This window comes from Crocodylus siamensis, chromosome 2, assembly GCF_052110815.1.
Source record: "Crocodylus siamensis isolate JL-2025a chromosome 2, ASM5211081v1, whole genome shotgun sequence".
NCBI classification, from domain to species: domain Eukaryota; kingdom Metazoa; phylum Chordata; order Crocodylia; family Crocodylidae; genus Crocodylus; species Crocodylus siamensis.
In genome coordinates, this window is record NC_143396.1 from 87325550 (window position 1) to 87348675 (window position 23126).

General features: G+C 39.7%; 1 protein-coding gene and 1 long non-coding RNA gene across 2 annotated transcripts; one reads left to right on the forward strand and one right to left on the reverse strand.

Moving 5' to 3' along the window:
• Positions 1-608: 608 nt before the first annotated feature.
• Positions 609-23086, forward strand: PPID (peptidylprolyl isomerase D). Its single transcript, XM_090036288.1, has 10 exons — positions 609-748; positions 3860-4000; positions 6089-6195; positions 10621-10809; positions 13360-13482; positions 15329-15435; positions 19508-19649; positions 21856-21942; positions 22025-22067; positions 22831-23086. The coding sequence occupies exons 1-10, from the start codon at positions 616-618 to the stop codon at positions 22917-22919; spliced, it is 1161 nt and encodes a 386-aa protein (XP_089892414.1). The 5' UTR covers positions 609-615; the 3' UTR covers positions 22920-23086.
• On the reverse strand, positions 6186-15457 carry LOC149870470 (uncharacterized). The gene is made up of 3 exons (XR_016440760.1): positions 15319-15457; positions 11825-11858; positions 6186-6322 (listed from the first exon to the last, which is right to left on the reverse strand). It is a non-coding gene; the product is annotated as an uncharacterized LOC149870470 (long non-coding RNA).
• Positions 23087-23126: the final 40 nt, after the last annotated feature.

The following is a 23126-nucleotide window of genomic DNA, read 5'->3' on the forward strand; positions in this document are numbered from 1 at the left end:
GCCCACCAAAGAATTTGGAAATGTCTGAAGCCCCCGCTGGGAGGCGAAGAATGTTTGCCAGTAGTAGGGCCACTTAGGGTTCTGGACCAACTCATGGATTTGGAATGGATTTGGCTTGGAATACAGAACATTAAAAATAAAAATCTGTGCTTGTGGCCCCTGCTGGCCGATGAAATCAAGAGCACCAGGGTGCAATGCTTTCTTCAAACAGAGTTCTACCAAGGGGCAAAATGCCTCCCCCTCACACAGGGGTAGAAGTTGTAGCTGGACTGGTATAAGAAGGCCATAGGCAGACATGGTTCTTCGGGTAAATCGGGTATCTTTTGGAGGTCTAATAAAAGATATCGGATTTACCCAATGAACCACATCACCCGGGCATAGGAACGAACCGAGTGCGTGGTGCAGCAGGCACAAAACCTCCACAGCCGCTGGTGCGAGGCAAGGCACAGGGGCGTTGTCTAGGGGTCCCCGTGACGGAAAAGCCAGGCGCTGCGCCCCGCAGGCCTGTGCCGGTCTCGGAGCTGCAGCCAGAAGGCGGGCACCACACGCCTCTCCAGCTGCAGTAGCGGGGATGTCGGGGGCGGGCCCAGTCCCTCCCGCGGCGGAAGTCCGCGCATGCGGCCGGGGGGGGAGGAGCCGCAGCGCCCGGCCTCTGCCTGCGCTATGTCTCACCCGTGCCCGGACCCTAAGTCCGCCAACCCCAGCAACCCGCGGGTCTTCTTCGATGTCGACGTCGGGGGCGAGCGAGGTGCGGGCGGGGCGGGGCGGGGCGGGGCCGGGACAGGACACTGGGGTCACCCGCCTCGGCACGGAACGGAAAGTTCCCGGCCCACGGGGGGACGCGAGCCCCAGCGAGGATGGCACGTTCTTGGGCAGAGGGGTCACGAGCCCCTAGTGGGGCCTGGAACATTCCGGGCGGTGTCAGGAACCCCTAGTGGGAAATGGAACGTTCCGGGGCGGGGGGTCGTGAATCTCAGGAGGGCAATGGAACGTTCCGGGCCGGAGGGGTCGCAAACCCTAGTGGGGAGTGGAACGGTCCGCAAACATTTCGGGGAGGGGAGGCGGAGTGGAACGTTCTGGATGGGAGTGGAACGTTCCGGGCCTGCGCGTCTCGCTCCGCGTGGAGCCCGGCGCACGGGGGGTGGGTTCCCGCTTCCCACACGGGGCCGGTCGAGCTGTGCCTGGGAGCCCTTCCCCCAGCAGCGGGGCACCTGTTCCGATCGCCAGGCGTGGGCACTGGGGATCCCACTGTGTGGCCGTGCTTAGGACAGAGGAGCTAGGCTTGGGTGTCTTCTGTACTTTAGGAGCCCGAAGGAGCGACCTGCTGGGCTGCCCCCCACACCACCTCAGCTTGGCTCAAACACCACCGCCAAGGCTGGTTGCGCGTTGTGTGGGGTGTGACCCAGCACCACCTCCTACCCCGCTGCATCCCCTCTGCCCCGTGGAGAAAGGGCTATAAAACCTGCCCGGCACCGTGTCCTGCCTTCTGCTGCCGTGCTGCACCTTCCCATGAAAGCTGGGTGGAAACCAGCTGTAGAGTTGTTCCCTGTTTTCAAGCACTGATGTTCCAGCTGGCTGGTTCTCTCTGGAGCTAGAGACCCCTTTATTTTTAACCGGGTGATAATTACTTTGCCCGTGTGATTGGTCTGAATATACTGCACCGTTCACCCATTGATTGTATAATATACAGAAGATGTAGCTGGGGCTACAGGGTAGCAGTGTATTGCAGCAGGTGAAGAGGGGGACTTGTTTCCTAGTGGGGCCTGTTTGGGGAGGGTGTGGAAAAGAGACAAGTTACAGATCCAGTGGGAAGTCTCAGGGTCACTAGTTAGTTACCACTGCAGGAGGATCCCCCAAAGCTCTCTCCAACCTGTGTGTTAGGCTTCTGGTGCACATTACACTTAAGGTGCAATTAACCAATTGATCCTGCCCTAAGTTGTGACCTAGCCACATGTTAAAGCAGTTCCTGGTGTCAAGGAATAAGCCACAAAGTTATTCCAGAAAAAAATGCATACCTTTAAAAATTAGTTGAGCCATTTCACTTGTGTTGTAATTGCCTATTTAACTATTAATTGCATTATTTAAACCTGGAAGCTTAGAGAAGAGTTGATTAAATGCTATCTTAACCAAATGGCAGTCATCATTTATTTACAAGCACTGTAATTTGTTTTTGCTTCACTATTAGTTTTACTACTCGTACATGTTTTTAGTAGAATGACATACTCTTAGGCAGTTACTTGTGAGCTGAAAAACTTCAGGCTGATGAGAAAAAGAAGCCAGCTTATGAAAAAGTGTTTTAAGGATTCATTGACCAGCTGTAGATTAATTCATTTGCTAAGTAAAAACATATATGTATCATAGGAGTAGATTTGTGTAAAGGGAAATTGCTTACATTATCTTAAGCTACATGAACACTGTACCCCATTTAAATGCATATCTTTGATACTGAAAACAAGCTATGCACTCACTCACAATACATATGTACTTACCCAGATTGAATGCTTGTTAAATAAACAATGTTGTCAAGATCATGTCATTAGCAGCTATGGAATGGACTAGAATTCATTTTCCAGGCTTCTAATGGTTGCTGTTAGCACCAGTGTTAGAAGCCTGGAAAATGAAGGGAAAGAGCAGCCATGCAACTGCCTAGCTCCTGTCATTTTCAAGGCTTCTGAGGGCAATCCTTTGACAGCAGCTTCCCCTTGTTTGTTTCAGTGGCAAATAAAGGAAGTACAATTAGCTCAGAAGTAGACAAATACAGTTACAATTAGTATGCAGTTAACCAAAGTACAATTAAGGGTATGAACACAAGTATGTTTGGAGCCATTTCAAAAGGGCTGCAGCTGCTACATTCTAATTGTTGTGTGTGGACAAGTTGGGAATGATACAAACAGAGCAAAACTCCATCTTTTAACACTGCTTCATCCAGTGTTAAAGTTGGACCAGTTTTGCTTTGGTTGTATCATTCCCAATCTGCCCAATTAGAACGTAACAGCTACTGCCCCATCCTCTTTTGAAACTGTGTCAAATGTATATGTTGATACCTAAGTTACAAAGTTGAAAGTTGACAATGCTATTTTCTGAATATTCATTTAATGAGCATGCACATAATGAGGGTTTGATAACATGTTAGGCAATACGCAAGAAACCCAGGATTGGCATTGTTATCCAGTTAACAAATTATGCGCTTTTCTGGTATGTATGTAAGTGGTTTATAATGTAGCTGCATGTAGATTAGATACTAATATATGTGAGTGTTAGGAGGATTAGGATCTATACAAGAACAGAGGTTTTCTATGGGAAATTCCAATCTATATTTAATCTAAATGGCTGAAAACCAACCTTCCCATCTGTTGTCTGAAATATTTCAGTTCTGTAAACTTTGATATAATTTTTGCTAAACATTTCAATTAAACTTAATTTTTAAAATAAAATTCCATTAAAACAATACCCCATTTTCCAACTCAGTCTTTTACATATTAGACAGATATGGCATCTATGTTAGTCTGTTGAACGCCTATCAATCTGTCTGTAAGCCAGGAAATAGCCCATACCATATGTACATAGATTATCAAAATTATTTTGGGCAGCATCTATCATTGTCTAAAATTTTTATGGTGCTTATTTTCTTTACAGATTGCATCTGTGCTAACAAATTTTTGTAGTTTAACCAGTAGCAGGTTACAGCAATATACAAGAATTGTATATATATTTTTTAAAGTAGGTTAATTTAATATTGGCTTAAATAATGCTAATTATTCAGTTAAAAATAGCTGGTACAGAATAATGTTTATCCTGATGGATCAAGGCCTGCAACTTGTTTTGAAGATCGGATTCCAAATCATCTCTTTCTTTCCAGTTGGTCGAATTGTCTTTGAATTATTTGCTGATATTGTACCTAAAACTGCTGAAAACTTCCGTGCACTGTGTACAGGGGAAAAAGGACTAGGACTTACTACTGGAAAACCTCTTCATTATAAAGGATGCCCCTTTCACAGAAGTAAGTTTGAATAGTTTTTGTTTCATTGCTCTTTCTTGGAATAATGTTTTAGGTTAAAAGTTACATAATATTTAGGAGTGCTTCATGATTTGAAAGTCAGTTATATCAGTATTGTGTTAGTGATGTATGGATTTCTAACAGTGATCATTATCTGCAGATGTGGATACTCTTTACAACGGTGTAAGTTGTGCTGGTGTCCCTTGTGAACAAAGAACCAATTTTCAGAAGGTAACTGCCTGCAGTAGGCACTGTTATGCTGCCTTGCAGCTTCCATGGTAAGGGCACCAACAGTAGCCTGTTTGTATTGAGCTAATGGCTGTCTTGGGATAAAGCTGATTAAAGCTGGATCACAACTTGGACAGTTCTGTAACTTACACCTGTGTATGGCTGCTTCTTACTTTCAGGGAGGTAACTTCACCCTGGAGTAGGACAGCTTATGCTGTTATAGAGCTGTGTATCATGTTTACTCTATATTCACACTGGTGCAAACATATCTTATATGCACACTAAATTAGGGACTAAATTTATGTAATTGGAAAAAAACCCTCCTTGATATTTTTGTTACTTAAATCTCTTTGAATTAGAGATTGAAAAAAGGAAAAATGTGTGTCAAAATACAGTAGACATACCTTTAAAATGATGAAGTGTAATGAACTGTTTTATTAAACTCTTCTCCCTCCCCCAAAACATTAGTTCTTTGGGGGGTTTTTTGAAAGAGAAGTTGTGGCTTAAAGTAGAACTGCATTGTTTTTCCCTCTATTTTATTTTATCCTTTTTTTCTGGACCAGGTTTCTAGCTACTGTTTCCATTGACAGAATGATCTGTTAATAGCTAATATGCTGAGAGGGTAGGGGGATAGTACTTTAATTAGAGTGGCTCCAAGAGCTGCTCTGATTAAAGCACCCACAGTGTCTTGTGTATCAGTGTCCCTGTGCTTCAAAATGGCAGTGGGGGTGTTTTAACCAAAGCTTGTTTGACTCAATTACAGTATGTCAGCAGCCTCTTGGTGTGTCTACAGGTACCCACTGATACATTGATTAGGTGGTAGGTGTTTCATTGTGAATAATACCTCATGCAAGCAAGGGAATTCTTTTGCTCCAGGTCCTTATTGATGTTTTCCCCCCAAGACAATAAGCAATGGAAGTTGTCAGTGAAGTCTGTCTTGCAGTCCTTACCATGGGCTCCAATCATGTGGGCATTGTTTTAGTACAGTAAATAAAGATCGAGTAATGTAAAAATATGAACAATGCTAGCTGTGGCCTTTGAAGGCTTTGTTGCATGTTGAGGTGATAAAATGCTGAAGCTTTTTGGAAAAAAAATGTTCTCTTATTATATTTGAGGATATAGTTTTTACAGGTATTCATTTTTTTTTACTTTTTTGTCCATCATTAAAGCATCTTTAAGGGGCTTCTGAAAGTGGTGATACTTCTTTATTCATTTTACAGATAGTAAAACAAGCACAGGGAAGTCCAGTGACTTACTTAAGGCTTCTGACACCTTGTCTCCTTTTATAATTGCCAGCCTATAAACACAGCAAAGTACTTTGCAGAGACTGACCACCTCACCACTGAGGTGATGTGGACTTCCGGCTGAAATATTGAAGTCAGGTCAACAGTGAAGCTTAGATGGAGTAGATAAGAGGTGGTTGCAGCTTTATTTGGACATCACTGATAGCTGTTCTTGATTTTGCATATATATTCCCTTCGAGATTGCATTTCTTTCTATTCCATCCTTCCTTATTAGAAGGAAGTTCTTGATATTAATGACTAGATTTCGAAAGTATTCAGGTGTCTCAAGCTAGATGCCTAAATATCTTTAAAAAATTAGGTCTAAGGGCATATGTTTGTCACTCATATTGTCCAATGCCATCTGTGAGAAATTTGAATGGGTAATTTTGCTTTTGATTTATTAAGGCACAGTAGGACCTGAATTGCTGGTAATAATGATGACCCCTAGTCAAGTTAGGGGTCTAGTTCAAATGGGAAGGGAATTAAAATTCCTGTTGATGAAGTGAGGCTGGTCTTCACCTTTGAATATAATCTTATTTCCTTTTTTGCATTTTCTATGATTCATATTTTTACTTTATAGTTATAAAGAAATTCATGATCCAGGGCGGAGACTTCTCAAATCAAAATGGCACTGGTGGAGAAAGCATGTATGGTGAAAAATTTGAAGATGAAAACTTTCATTACAAGGTAAAGATGTTGGAAATGGAAATTGTTTCCATGAAACTGGTTTAGAATGTTCTGTTCCACATTATTTTAACTATTTGATTTGAAGTAAATGCTTCATCTGACCCATCAAAATTTCTTCTGCCAAATTCTGTAATGAAAAAGGATCAAATTATTATGGGAAACACAAAAATAGGTGATATGGCAGATTCTTTTTTTAAATGTTAATCTTGTAGAAAATTTAAGATGAGAAATCCCTTGTTTACATTCATGCATATGTTAGCATCAGACAGATCTTAATACTGTTTTGTTATGAAATTTGTATAAGAAAATTTTCTTCAGAATATAAAGTTTTCTACTAATCTGTGTATAATTTTATTTAACATATTTCCATTCCCTCAGCCAAAGTTGTTGGTAACACCCAAACAATTAAAAAAATAAGGCACCAACTATTTTAAAAGTCAGGAACAAAATGGCATGTAACCCACTGTACTCGTCCTTTTACCCCTAAATGTAGTTCTAGTCTGAAAGTCTTGTTTATAAACAAGCTCTTCGAGTTTACATCAGTGTGGATCTGTCTGTGGGTGTTCATGTGTTTTTGAATACTAGTTTATTTTGGGGCTGTATATACACCCTGTGCTGTCCCCTGTTCCTGTGCAGAGGCAATAAGGGACATAGTGTCCATGCCCATTGCTAGTCTGTGGCAATGAGACAAAACTCAACAGGTGTCTGAAAACTACTTCCAACTAAACTCATTTCCTTTTTAATTTTTTGATGAAGAAATCTCCTTCACTTTCAATATTCCTAGTGTTTTAAAAGAAAAGATCTTTTTCAACAGCCGCTGTACAGCTGGGCGACCTGCTCGAAAGCCTACTGCTACACTGAATTTCGGAATCTGATTTAAATACCACCTGATCTGTGACAGACTTACATTAGTCAAAAGGCATATAATTAATGTCTGGTCTGTTGGGAGGAAGGTCACATCTCAGTAAGTGGATTGAGTGCAAATTCCCCATGAGGACCAGCATAGCTGAAAATGTACGTACTTGAACAATTGATGCATGTCACTTTGGAGGGGGGCAGATCAACCTCCTCCAAATGGTGAGGGAGAAGGCAGTGGCAGGCGCTGCCCATCTGGGGCGGGGTGCAGGATGGAGGTGTGGCTCTTGGGGGGGAAGGGCTCCCACCACTGCTTGCACCCCAGGAAGGTGGGCCATGTGCCCTCTGGATCTGTGTGGGGTGAGCGGACAGGCTGCAGCTGTGGGCTGGAGCCGGGCTCTTCTTGCCAGAGGCTGGCTCAGGGTGGGGGCTACGGAGGGTGCTGCAGCCACCCCAGATTTCACCATAGCTCCCTCCCAGCGCCGCCGCATGCCCAATACAGCCCAGCTTTTCACAGCTCAATCCCTGCCTCCCCCCATGTGCCAAGAAGAGCCAGGGCTGCACTGGGTGCGCAGAAGCGGCAGTACTGGGAGGCAGCTGTCCCCCCTCCCCACCTCCTGACAAGCTGCACCTTCATCCTATGCCCTGTGTGGGGAAATGCAGGTTGTGCCGGGGCTGCGCTGGGCGCATGGCGGCGGCGGCACTGGGAGGCAGCTACGGTGAAATTGGGGTGGCTGTAGCCCCTTCCGTAGCCCCTGCTCCAAGACTAGCCCCCAGAGAGAAGAGCCTGGCTCTGGCTCACAGCTGCAGCCCACCCACTCGCCCTGCACAGATCCAGGGAGTACATGACCTGCCCTCCTGTGGTGCAAGCAGCAGTGGGAGCCATTCCCCCCCACCTCCCCCTTGAAATTATTGGTTATTACACCCACCCTCTGTAGGAAGCCCCTACCCATATCACATCCCATCATGGTGGCTGCATATTGCTGGCTAGATTTCAGCAGTGACACTTTTGTATCTATCTTGGATTATTCTATTCAGTAGCCTAACACCTAATAAACACAAAGGGTTTAAACCCATATCATATTAGTGTAAACATGGCCTTGTAGCAGGAACCTGTAAACAGTGGTCCCTGTTTTAGTACCCTCTCTATAAAGGTGTCAATCATGGATGTGTCAGGGTCAGGTTTCAGAGCTCACTTGGGCTAGGAATCTGGGTCCCACATGACAGGGAATGCATACGAGTCCTAGAGCTCAGAACTATCAGATTACTTTCCAAAGATTGGTAATGCCAAACTTTGGAGAAAATAGTCAGCTGTACACTATAGAAACAAACAGGAGGGGCCATACTTTGTTTCTCTCTGCCTACTGATTTCCAGAATTATTGGCATCAAAGCAAAGTAACTCTCCTGGGAGCAGGGTCCTCCCGCTCCCAGGAGTTACCCATAACCCAAATAGGTAATTGGTGAACAAACCTGAATAGTCCTTGTACAGATGCATCACAAAGAGATAATCCACCAGTGGGGAATCACTGAAAAGTGATAAATCAGTTTTGTTTCAGAGGAGACCTGTGCTCACAGTTGCTACCAGATGCCATTTCTCAAGTGGAGCACAGAGGTCTGCTCTACCCCTTCCTGCCAAATTGTCGTAATTCCAGCAGTGATTTCCAAGAGACATTCTGGTGTCTCTCTTGGCCTGAGGCATTTCTGGCTTTAAGTTGTTAATCTAAATCCTGCAACTCCTAAAACTCCTTTTGCAGCACTGGCCATATCCTCTCTCCAGACCCAAAGTTGCTGCACCCTATCACTCAGGCTGTGACTGTACATTCTGGTCATCTGATACGGAGATGAGTTACACTGTGGGTGTGTCTGCATGTTCATTAATGCACCATAATTATGGAGCATTAAGTTAGTACCTGGTATTACACCTGTTTGTGTAATGCAGTTGACTATAATAACAGGTACTAATTTAATGCTCCATAATTGGTGCTACTGCGCAGTAACTCCATGCACACTTTTTTTGTGATGCTAATGCACAGTAGACTAATTCTGCTGTGCATTAGCACATGAGCAGAGTTTTTGCCTGCCGTGCTAATGAGCAATAGAATTAATTGGTGCATTTAGCATCTTGTGTAGATGCGCCCTGTGTTTTTGTTATCAGTTGGCTGATGTACCTTACACAGAATAATAAGGCTTACTTTGTCAGAGCTCAAAACATTTTATGCCTACTTCAGGCATGTGCCAGCTTCGGAAATCTGTAAGGCATCAGTATATTATAAAGTGACTTTTGTCCTTCAATTTAGCTACTATTTGAGATGACAAGGTTAGGAAAGCAGTGCTACATTTGCTCTTACTCTGCAACTGAATTTCCTCGTAGTGTCATGAGAGTGTACAGCTTGACATTTACCTACAGTGGACTCTATAGTATCCAAAGAAGAACACTAAGGTAAACTCTAGTTCTTTGAGATGATGGATTGTATCCTGGCTTTCTGGAATCCTCAGCTATCACAGGTTTTGAGTTGTGAAGGAGTATGGCTACTTTTGCCCTTTTTATGCCTGCGTGGGAATGCAACGATGTATATGTATGCACCTCTGATGGATATCATTAAAAATAAAACTAGGTGTGTACATGATGTGCATATGTACTTGCATTGGGTTCTACAATGATGTACTCAAAGAAACAAATCTATTGTAAGTATATTCTTTTTTGTAAGATTTGGGTAACACCTGTTTTACAGTCTGAATTTCTAATATGCGTACAGCGTTTCTGCTGTGGACAGAACAAAATACACCAGAGGAATAAGCTGAATAGTGAGGAAAAGATTCTTTGTGTTGAATTACAAAGAGGCAAAATATATTTCACAGGACTAAAATGTATAATACCTTTTTATTACTGGAATGTTTAAGCAACTGTTTCTGCATTATGCCTGTATGTAAAATAAAGGATGCCTTCCTGAGGAAAGAGGTATAGGGGAGAAGATGGGGAAAAGTTTTAAATGTAGCTCCTAGTCCTATGAACACCTGCACCTATGTATGTTAAGTGTTTACATGAGTGGTCCTACTCATGAGGTCTGACACTTTTGTGTAAGATTTGCTCATGTATAACTATTTGCAAGTTTAAAGTGTAAATATCCACACAGTTTCCTCTTAATTGTATTACTGTTGAATCCAGTACTGTGAGGAGGGTGTGTGTGAGAGAGAGAGCTGCTTCTAATTTCTGGTAGTCCAGTTGAGAAGCATCCCATCCAGAACATTTCAACTGACTTCTCTGTTTTTTCTTTTGGTCAATGAAATTGATCATAATCAAACAGCTGATACAATACTTCCTGTCAGTATCTGCTGCAATTGCTGGCCAATAACTTAAGGAAAAATAGTTAAAAAAAAAAATGCTGTTGGATTCCTGATGTCAGGAAAGGTGAAGCCAGATGCAAATTGTGTAGCCTTCAAGCTCCTTGGAGTTGTTATCATTGTAGAGATCACTCAGGATAGCCTAGTACCTCTGAAGCATGTAATAAATACTCTTGTAAAATAATCAGACCTGACTTAGATTAATGACGGTGTTTTCTCTTGCACAGCATGATAAGGCAGGGCTGCTGAGCATGGCAAATGCAGGACCCAATACAAATGGCTCCCAATTCTTCATTACAACGGTGCCAACTCCTCACCTGGATGGGAAGCATGTGGTGTTCGGCCAAGTGATCAAAGGAATGGGTGTTGTTAAACTACTAGAAAATGTTGAAGTGAATGGAGAAAATCCTGCTAAGGTAGGTAGAACCAGAATATTCTGAGTGAATACTTTTTCCATTACCTGGAGTCCTGCAGAATAGCTTTAGTAATGTTTTTCAGTAGGACTGAAATTATTTTTTGCTTCTGCTAAATGAAAACTAGAAATACATAGCTTTTAACAACTTTTGTGTCTCAGAACATTTCAACATTTTAAAATTAGCTTTCATTGTCTTCTATTGTAAAAATGAACATGTTCTTTTTTTTCTTTTTTTAATCCAGGCTAATAATCAAAGATTATTGATCCTGTGTTGATGCCATTTACTAATCTTAAATAAAATGTTAAGATTGTAGAAAGTATTAAAGACCTTGCAGTTAAGTGTTTGTAAATCTTACATCTGGAAAAATCTTATACATGTTGACTAATTACTAATCAATTTTCACACCACCTTTCAAAAGGAAGGAGAAAATACTATCTCCACACTTCTAAGGTATGATAAAACAAGCATATGGAAAATGAACAAATTACAATGAATTAATGGAAGGGCAGACTTGCAGCACATTAGCTATTTTACAGTAACTGGGCACGTCTACATGTGCGCTTTAATGTGTAGTAGTCTGTTCTGCTGTGCATTAAAGCAGTGCATAAAAAAACTGCTGCTATAATAATGTGCAGTAGCCTATTCTACTGCACATCAAGTGTCACTAAAAAAGCAGAGTTTGCTTTTGCTACTGTGCATTAGGGCAGCCTAATGCGCATTTTGTAGTACCTCACATTAGAGGCACTACATCTAATGTGCAGTAACAAAGTGCATTAATGCACATGTAGATGCTCCCACTGTGTGTGCTTTTAGCTTGTGGTAAGTGGAAGTGAAACCTAAGGTAGCTTAGTTGTGTTTTATTCAGCGCTTAATTGTCTCAATTTTAGTTTTCACTTACAATCGGTTTAGAACAAACACAGCATTGACTGGTATGGAGCACCTGGCATGCGACTTACCAAAAGCTGCAGAAAAAGTTAGAACTGTGATTAAAAAAAAAACAAAACAGGATTTCTACCTGCTAACTTGTGATGGGTGCATCCTCTAAGTATCTAAAAGGATGAAGCAAACAGCAGTTAGTCCTGGGTGGTTACAGAATTTCACTTTAGAGGTGATTATATTTTACTGATGTATTGATTGTGTATATTTCATATCTGTTCCTAATGGTTTACGAGTGATTTGAGATAAGTTACTACACAAATTGGAAGTTCATTTGAATGAGAAAAGAGCCTTCTGTCTCCTGTGTACTGAGGTGCACGTTCTTCCTTATGTGTACTTAAGGATGGTGACTGCCACCTCCTGTTCTGGCTTAGTGGTGACAAGAGAAAGCAGGCATAATCTTTGTCAGAAGTATTAGAATTCCTGTGAATCTGTGGTATTTGTGAGGCAGTTCCTTATTTATGGGGCTTGTACTTGTAAACTTTTTACTTGGGCAACTAGAGAAGCAAAATTCCAACACAGGAAAAATACACAAGAATTCCATGAGGCTGAAGTTACTGTATATTATTTCTGTTGTAAAAATACATAAAACATCACCATTAGAAAATGTGTTTGGATCCTAGTTGGAACTATCTGTGGAGTATTTAATTTTTTGTGTCTAAAACACACATGGAAGATGAATAATCCCTTTCCCATATTTCTCTCCATTGCTGCAGCTCAATTTCTTTCCCCAGAGCCCTTTCACACACTTTTCTTTGCTTGGTATTCTGATCTATCTCTTTCTCTATTAAAATTGTGTATTATTTAGATAGTAAACCTTTTTCTTTTTCTCGAGTCCAAATAGGTCAGTTGCTCTAAGGGCATAAGTGGTGTAGTAAGATTTTTTTCTGTGGGTTTTTCTTTTTTTTATTAACATTTCTAATTTGAAGATACTAGGAAAAATAACTCTTATCCCATTAGCCTTAGCCTCATTACAAATATCTTGATATGAACTCAGAACCAACTTCTGCTCTTCTGCACCTGAAAGATTGGGGTTGTATTTAATTATTTTGTTCCCAAGTAACCAAGACTCAGCCCACAGAGTCATGTCACTTGGCTTCTGGGATTCCCCCACTGATCCAGAAATTTGACAGCTCTGGAGCCACAGTAATTTTTTTACCACACATTCTGCTGCCAAATTTCCAAACCTGTGGGGAGCCCTATGGGCTGGATCTGGAACATGAGATCTGCATTATTTGACTAAAGTTTGGTGGTGGGAAGAGTGGTGGCTGCTGTGGCTTTGGGAGCTGCAGAAGTTAATGCTGCCAGTACCAAATTCCAGCCCTGTGGGCCAGATTATGTGGCTTCTTGCTCCAGATCTGACCCAGACTGGAACCTCACTCCAGATGGAGCCCGTGGGGCCAGATGAGTTGGATACCACTGTTGATACAATCTGCCTATTCTGCCAATGGCTTTAATAATAAGGGGCGATTAAAAAGCATCTAGAATGTGTTGGTTAGGGAAGTGGAGGATGTTTTCACTGATCTTTTAACAGTACATAGTATCTGTCTTTTTGGAGTATTGAATGACAGTATTGCATAATAGACATGTCTTGTGGTTTTTTATTTTTTACAGTTGTGCATTATTGCAGAATGTGGAGAGCTGACGGAAGGAGACAACTGGGGAATTTTACCAGTGGATGGTTCTGGAGATATCCATCCAGACTTTCCTGAGGATTCAGAAACAAACTTTAGAGAGGTATGTATTCTTCTTTTCAATTTAGTTACTTAAGGAAAAACTTCCTAGTATGCTGGACCATAAGGTGTATGTTGTTATATTTCTAAAGGCTCTGTCAGAACAATTTAGATCTAGTGACTTAAAGACACTGCTTTAGATTGTTAGATCTTACAATTTCATACTGTAGATTCAGTGACATTCTTATAGTGCTAGCTGCGACCTGATATTTTTCAGTGACCATAATGCTAAAAATAAGATCTTTCATAGAAATTTATTTTCTAGGCTTCTTTTCTTTCTGTTATTCAAGACTTTTTATTGCTGGAGTGACAAGTTTTTAGAACTATAAAGCATAAATATTTAACAGCAGACTTTTGGAAGTAGTTTGGAGATTCTTACTTTCCTTCCAGTTAGGAAATTGCAACACATTTTATTCACTATGGGTGCCTGTACACAAGCATGGAGGCTGCTCCAATACTCATGTCAGAGCAGACTTGATTAATAATAAGGGGCGATTAAAAAGCAGCTGGAATGTGTTGGTTAGGGAAGTGGAGGAGGTTTTCACTGATCTTTTAACAGTACATAGTATCTCTGTCTTTTTGGAGTACTGAATGACAGTATTGCATGATAGACATATCTTGTGGTTTTTTATTTTTTACAGTTGTGCATTACTGCAGAATGTGGAGAGCTGAAGGAATCAAGTCTGCTGGAGTGTGGCAATTACCATTCTGCAGTAGCCTCCTGCATCTCACTTGTAAGAGTCTCTGCACTTCAAAATGGTGGCAAGGGTGCTTGAACTAAAGCTCATCAAATGAGCTTTAGTTTAGGCACCCCCACCTCCATTTTGAAGCATAGGGATGCTGATGCACAAGAAACTGCAGCGCTTTAGTTAGAGCTGCTGTCAGAGCCACTCTAATTAAAGAGCAGCACCCCCTCCCAATGGAGTATGTGGGAAAGTGCCCTATGAGACAAAGCAATGTGTAGGCCTGACTGCTGTAGGCAGGGTAACAACAGCCCAGCTACAAGTGAAATTGCAGTATCTGTTGCATGGGGTATATTCTGCCCAGAGAAATGCTGTCCCCTCCATAACTAGTCCTTAATTTTGCAGATGGGCAAAGTTAGTCTTTTTCTGTTTTACAATTGAGTTACAAAGCTTATAGCAGGGCTGAAAGATACTGGTTCCTTAAGTGGCTTATAAAGTTAATCATGATCTACATAACTAAAGTTTGTTGCATTTATAAAACAAAAGGCAAAAATTTGGACTGACATTGTGCTAGACAATTGGCTATCTTTCACCTGTGGACGTAGAAGAGATCTGAGGGAAAAGTATTCTGTGGTCATTATTAGAGCACTTGTGCAAATATTTGAGTTTCACCATTATTTGGGGGAAAAAAAAGGCAAGTACTTTAGGGAAGGGGTGGGTCTTAGTGATGCACCTTCATTATTAATACATCTTTTTGTGGGGTTTTTTTGTAGATATAGGATATAGCCACATTTCTGTTTGTTCATTCTTTTTGATTAAGGGACAGTGGATTTTGCCTTGTCATTGGAATGTGTTGAACCACTGTCGTTAGGATAAACAGATAAATTACTGGTTGCATCTTTACTGTAGTTATGTTCTGTGCCCTAATGGTTAGTCACTGTTGATCCTTATGTTTAACTTCAGTGGGAGTTTCATACCATAGAACAAGCATAGAGCATTAACTATGGACTGGGATACTGGATCTCTAGTATTCTCCTGGATATTGTTTTTCCTTTAAACTTGGGATTCCATAGTCACTTTTGTATAACAGAGCATCTGGAATTCCACCATTATTCAGAGAGAACTTCTAAATTAGTATAATATAAGTTACTACTTACATTTTTATAGGTGGACAAGATTGTGTCAATAGCAGAAGACATAAAGAACATAGGAAACACTTTCTTCAAATCTCAGAATTGGGCAATGGCAGCTAAAAAGTATAACAAAAGTTTAAGGTAAGGACTTTTATTTTTGCCAATGTCTTTGATCATTGTTACCATTTTCAGGAAGTATTAGAGCACTTTTATTTAAAAATAATTTCAGTTAATAGGGTTTGTGGCCCTTGATAGGTTGGAAAATTATTATTTTTAGTAATTTAGAAACGAGTACTTGTTTTACAGAAAGGTCATCATGCACACTTGGGGTATATTCTGGAACACAAAGATAAATATTGAAAAAAATTGTCAACTGAATTAATTGCTTAATGCTGTCCCTGAACTCATCTATACTTAAAAACGTAATTAGTGTTTACCTGTTGCTTCAACAGTCATTCCTCTTCCCTCAGAGCCTGCACATTGGTCTTTCTGCAGATTCTTGTGTTGTTGTTACTGTCAACCCTGACTAGATTTCTGCTCTTGCTTACATAATCTCCTGCTTCATCTTCCATGTCTTTTACCTTAACTTAGAGTTTTTCTGCCCGTGTCTCACAAACAATTCATCACTTTTTATACTTTCCTGCATTGTTTGACTCAGGATCAGAGACTATCTGGATCTCTCACTTGTTTCCTCTGGAGTTGTTTTCAGCGTCATTCCAATATTGCCTTGTATACCTGCCTCCTTAATCATCACTGCTTCATAAAACTATGAATATTGTAACTCAAGAGCACCAGTGGCAGCACCAATTTTCCTGTGTCCATCTTTTAACCTATTAAAGAACTAAAATTAATAACCAAAGAGGAGAAACGTACAAAGCAAAAATCTCTTTTTGATAGCCCACATTAAACTTTCAAAATATTCTCTTTTAAGTCTTGTTTTAGGAGTATTAAATACAGTAACATGAAAGTGTCCTTTCAATAGAAAAATGCAATTGTGAATCAAAGTTGCAAAGCAACTGAGGCGCACACAATGCCTAAAAAAAAATCTCTTGTTTTTTGAAGTTAATTAGATTTCCAGCAGATAGAAATTTGTTATGCTTTGAAAAGACTACCTTGGAGAACTGCCCTCTATTTACAATACCAAACATAGAAATCAGAAAAATGAAGAGCTAAAATGGACTACCAGGAGTCATGTAGTTCATACTTTTGCACTATGGCACAATCAAGTATCTGTCTACCATCCCTGACACTTAGGAACAATTTAGAAAACAAACTCCCAACAAAGGGGATTTAGAACCTGTCTTGGTAACTTATTCCAGTACTTGACTCTCTCTTACCGTTAAAAAAAAATCCTATCATCTAACCTTATCTCTCAGGCTGCAAATAAAGTCAGTTGCTTCTGGTGCTTTCTCTGGTGGACCTGGAAAACAAGCTTGATCACCATCTAAAACAGGTTTTAACTTTGGATAACTTATACCAAGTTAAAAGTGGGACAAGCTTCATTTCTTTAGACTGAACACATTCAACCTTTCAGAGAACCATAGAGAAAGTAGGGCTGAAAGAGACCTCAAGAGGTTATCTAGTCCAACCCCCCTGCTTGAGGCAGGATCATTCTCTCCAAACTACCCTATACAAATCCACTGTGTAACCTTTTAGCAAAACTATACAGTCAACCCTGACACATACCCCAAGACATAACCTAACCTGCCACAGATAAAGTAGGGGGACCACAGCAACGCCATTTTCCAAACCCATTTTTCCTGTTGGTGTCCTCTGGATTTGCTTCTGTTTGTTTCCATCTTAAAGTTTGGTGCCCAGTGTTAGATACAGTACTCCAACTGAGGCCTCACCAAATCTTGGAAGAAACCAATAATTACTGCCCATGTCTTACATATGATGGTCCTTTTATTGCAGCCTAGAATGAGATTTGCCTTTTTTCAACACCACAAATTGTCTCATTCTGTTTGAGATCCACTATAACCCTTCCCTCTTAGAGATCCTTTTCTATCATGCAGCTGCATATTAAATTACCCTGCATTATGTATTTGTGCATTTGATTTTTTTCCGTCCTAAGTGGTGTACTACTTTGTGCCTGTCTTTATTCAATTTCATCTTATTGATTTCAGACCATTTCTCCAACTTGTCAAGATCGTTGGGAATTCTGATCCTGTCCACCAGAGCTTTTGCAACCACTCCCAGCTTGGTGTCATCTGTAAATTTTATAAATGTACTCTCTATTCTATAATAAAAGCTGTTACTGAAAGTATTGAATAGAACTGGACACAGGACAGGCCCTTACAGACGTTACTTTATCTCCTCCTAGTTTAACAGCGGACTGTTGATAAATGCTCTGGGTACCATTCTTTGATCAGTTGTGTCCCTCAGTTTACGGCAATTTGATCTAGGTCATACTTCCCTTCATTTATAAAAATGTCATGCATGAGTCAGAAACCTTACTAAAGATATTTCACACTTTGCCTCCTTCCCCTTTCCCACCAGCCATATTGCTTTGTGAAAAAAGAAGGGTTTGATACAATTTGTACTGGATAAACCCAGTCCTTCACTGCTTTCTTCTGCTATTCCTTTTCTCTCTTCTGCCTTTTGTTTCTTACCTTATACATTATGCCTGCTACAGATGAGAAACCCTTGGAGTTGTGAGCAGATAATTCATATTTCAAACGTCATGCACATTTATGATATTGTATTTTTAGTAAGGGTTGTGCATAATTCTGCATACATGTCAGAAGGTGAAGTAGTCAAAATCTAGAAAATGCTAAAATTTAGGATGCACAGCATTTTCTAGATTTTGAGTGTTTAAGTTAACATGTGAGCATTTGCAACATTTCCTAGGTTTTTAAAGAAATCAGGAATTCTATTCTGTGGAGCTGAACAAATTGCGTGCTCGTCTGCAGAGCTGGAACCTTCCTATCCGCCATAAGAATCACTGCTGCTTGAGTTAAGAGTTAACTGAGAGTTACTAGATTGTGATCTAACCTTTGGAGGATGGGACCCACAATTTTTCTGTGGGTTTCAAACATGTTTGCTGATAGTGGAAGACTGTGGAATCTTAAACCTTGGGTTCTGCTCCAGGTTCTGGGGCAGGGTGATCAAACCTTTCTGTTCTTTTTCCTTGGATTATTTTAGTTCTGCCTGTTCCTGCCAGCTTTTGCCACTATCTCATTTTGCTGGAACTGTTTGTTCACAGTCCACTACTCCAGGCTTTTTGACATACTGTGACTTTAATCTTTATTTTCCCATAACATTGCAGCTGTTTTGATGCATCATGGGTGGGGATGCATTTACAGATTTTTTTAGCTGGGTCCCAATCCACTTGCTAGCTTTGAAGCTGAGGGAAAGGACATTTGATTAGCATGTCAAGTGGAATGGCAGTGAGGGGTGAAGGGAAGATGGGGTTAATGCTTGTATGACTTGCTGGATTGTAGTGAAATGGCTGCATTTTGCATGCTCTGCAGATTGTTTTGTTTCTCTGTTCAGTCTTAGATCTGAGTTCAAATACTTCTGAGTAACTAGCATAAGTGTTGTTAAATATTTGGTGAAGAGGAAGGAGTAGAGTTTCCTGTGGGGATGGGGGATGATGTTGTATTTTGCTAAAGAGTATAACCTACTCATGTAGAAGAAACCATATTTGAAGAGGACTCAAAGACCTCATGCCATTTAGAACAACGTGTGGGTGGAAAAGATGCTGTCAGAAAAGATGAAGGGTGGTAAATCACAGCTAGTTCTTTGAAATCTTCCTTTTCAAACGTCACTTTTATCTTGCCCTCATTGAGTTGGATGAAGGTAACTAATCTCCAGATAGCTAATCTCCTGAATTCTAACATAAGGTAGAATTTAACTTTCAGGGCATGGACCAAATTCATCAGTTTCATATACATATTTGTATATGGCAGCTTAACTGTGATGGGTGCCTTTTAAAAAAAAATTGTTCAAGTTAATGAGCCAGGAATGTTAAACTATTTTCTACTGACAGTTCAACTTTGGGGAAAATATGCATGTTAGAATCATCACTTTGTCACCTAATATAATGGGCATGTAGAAATTAGGTATTTAAAAAATATTGAGATAGATGGTGAGTAAATATTCTTTGCATACTTTTTTGGTCAGATAGCTGTGGGTTGAAATAAGTTAATGTTACAAGTTACAGTATGTCATACATCTTAATATGTATTGTTCGTAAACTTGCTTTTTGCAGGTACCTGGAGGCCTCTGAAGCTGTGATAGAAGAAATGGATAAAGCAAAATTGAAGACTCCAGCTTTGACCTGCATCTTAAATGTTGCTGCTTGTAAACTGAAACAGTCAGATTGGCAGGGAACCATTGAAAATTGTTCTGAGGTAAAATTTGGGTTTTTTGTTGTTTTCAACTTGCATATAAATAAATACATGTGTGTCCATTTACATAAGTTGTTTTAGTTACCAGACTAGACTATTTGGAAAACAGAGGCTGATACCAAAAATCTCAAATAATTACAAAAGGATCATTTTCCTGAAATAAGTTAATTAAAAGACCTGGCACATCTGGCATTACATTATTACTAACTTTTTTACTACTACTTCAGAAGAAATATTCTAAAAAATTGATACAATGTAAGAGGTATGATGTGGTTCTCAGTCTTAGTTCCAGGGAGCAGTATTAAATTGTATAGCACAAAGGATTTATTTAAAAAACAAAGAACATTTTTATAGGAGTTTCACAGTCAGAAAATTTTAAACATGTTCTGAAAGTGATTGTTAGTATTTTATAGATTAATTGATTGCTACTTTAACTAAAAAGTCTGTACTAGCATAGTTGTGGAATGAAGACGGCAACAAGAAAGTGCAACACAAAACAGGGAAACAAGTAATTGACATAAGAGAAGGTGAAAAGCATGGCTTGTAGAGCTAATGACTGTTATGAATTCCACTATAGTAGGAAAAAAAGAAATGTCAGCAATTGCGTATAGGCTCCATTACTGGTTAGAGTATAGGAAAGTTATTAATGATGAAGAAAAGACAGAAGTATTGAATATACATTTCTGTTCTGTATTTGGAAAAAGAAATAAGATGATGAACTACTTTTCAGTCCATTAGTAACTGAGGACTTATCCCGTCAGTAACAGAAATCAGCAGGTCCATCTAATGTGCACCCAACAGTCTTTAAAGAGCTGACCAAAGAGACATGTCTTACTGATGTTGATGTTTAAAAAATACCAGAATGTGGGAAAATGCTGTAAGCCTGGAAGTAAGTTAGCATTGTGTTAATATTCAGAAGAAGCAAGTGAAATGACTTGGGTAAGTATAGATTAGTTAGCTTGGTATTTATCCTAGGAAGAATAGTGGAAAGGCTGAAATAGGATTGAATTGAAAATTAAATGAAACATGTAATGTTATTTAATTCCACGCCACATATATATGGAAACTTCACAGAAATTATGGGTTTAGTTGACAAAAACAATGGCATAAGTATAATTACATTGTTTGAAGTATTCAATTCTGTCCTTTTAGTGTATACTCTGATACAGTGCAGTACTTTAGCTAACTGACAGATTTCAAAGTAGTTGTCAGGGAATTGTTAACGAAAGGGGATAAACTCTGGTGAGATTCTGCATTGAACGGTAGTAGGCCAAAAGGCATTTGATGTTTCCACTGAGGTGGAAGTAAATATAAAATTGCCACAGATTTTAAATTTGTGGGGGAAAGATTGGCAGTGTGGTACATGACAGGATACTTGGAGCAATCTGGATTGCTCAGCATATTAGAATTTATGAAAAGTGCTTTATTACTTGTTCCAACAAAGGCAAAATTACACATCTTGGAACAAGTAATACAGGCCTACAGAATGGGAGACTATCCCCTGGACAGCAGTGATTCCAAAAGAGATCATACTAGACCCACAACTGAATATGAGCTGCCAGGGTTATGCGCTAAGAGAAAAGGAAAATGCAGTTGTCTGATATATTAACGAATGGGAAGCGAGTAGGAAAGTGATTTTAGTTCCATATGTAATATGGATGAAACAGATACTAAAATGAAGTTTCTGGAATAAGGTGTCTGTGTTTTTAAGATGTTGATAATTTGTAGAGAGTGCAGAAGAGCCACACCATGAAGGTGATGAACCATTAGAACTAGTGGTACAATCTCCATCTTGATGCCACTTTATTAGAACTAAACAGTGCTCCAGAAGACACAGTGTAGTAAAATTTGGCTCATTACAGAAGTGACTGATTGAAATTCTAATGACCTCTGATATATGGGAGAGAATCGTAAGATCTAATAGGCCATTCTATTGTTACAGCCTAATGCAGGAGATTGAAATGCAGCTTTATGTAGGTCAGTTGTGTAGACACAGCTTTTTAGCACTTAGCCCAATATATCCTAAAATGTCTTATGTGCTTTATAAGACATGTGCTATAGCAGTACTGTAGTTCGCTGAGTCGTAAGTGGTGTTTCCATTTAGATAATGAGATTTCCACAATTTCTACCAAAAATAGAAAAGTGGACTACTTGTGTGTATTGTAGTGTTTGGAGAACATCATTGTTATCACTTTTATTCATTTTGCAGGCTCTTGCAATAGATCCAGAAAACACCAAAGCTCTTTACAGACGAGCTCAAGCCTGGCAGGGAATAAAAGATTTTGATCAAGCTCTGGTAATTAATAATTAAGAGTTTGTTTTGGATTATGTATTTAAAGTTTTTAGCAAAGCATTTACTTTTTTAATTTTTATTTAAGGCTGATATTAAGAAGGCTCAGGAGATAGCACCTGAAGATAAAGGTAAACTGTTTGCTTAATATTAAACTATTTACTAAATAATAAAGACTTTAGCATTTTAATTAAGCAAAGCCTATTAACTTAAGTGCCAGTGTAATTTGCAAACCACTTAAGATGGCTTCACAGACCAGTTTGGGAAATGATTGGCTTAATTTATTTTTATGTAGAGCTATTTTTAATCCTGGTATCAGAGTGGTCACAGGAGCCCCCTGCTTTCTTCCTGGCAGTTGCCAGAATTTAAATTTTTCAAAATCAATCCTTCTTGCTTATTTGGCACAGTAGCTATAGGCTAACATAATACCTTTCATAGGGTTTACAACATGAATACACACAAGTTTACTATTTATCCTGTACTGATGGTGATCAGGAAAATTATTTCTATACAAGACTAATGCTATGTCCTTGGGCAAGAGCTCAATTTTTTGGAGCTCAGGATGGGAAAATTTGTTTGTTTATGTACTCCTGACCTATCAAAAAAAAGTAAGATTGCTTAATATCCAGGTACCCGGGAGAAACATTCTTTAGATCAGAAACTCCCTCGCTATTGATGGTACTTTGTATGCTGTTACACTCTCTGTAAGCTCATTTCCCTATTCCGTAATTGGATGGGAGGGTAAAGCAGCTTGTGGAGAGTTTTTGTTTAGTATATACCTTTATCACTTCATTTATAGGTACTTATTGTAGGTTAGAATGTCCCTGCTTGAACAGTATGAAATGAAGATGGGTGATAAAATTGTGATGTAATTGAAGCTTTTCTTTTAACCAGCTATCCAAACTGAAATTCTGAAGATCAAACAAAAAATAAAGGCCCAGAAAGATAAAGAAAAGGCAGCTTATGCTAAAATGTTTACCTGAACGGATGTTTTGTCCTGTTAGTCATCAGAAGTAAAGCTAAGCAGATCTGCAGCCAACCATGACTTCTGCCTTGTACTGCAGTACAGATGTAGGAATATACTATCTTATTTTCAATGTTTACAGCTTAAACCAAGTTTCATAATAAAGTCATTCAGTCTGAAAGTGAAGGCTGTGTTTTACTTTAAAATAACTCACCAACATTAGATA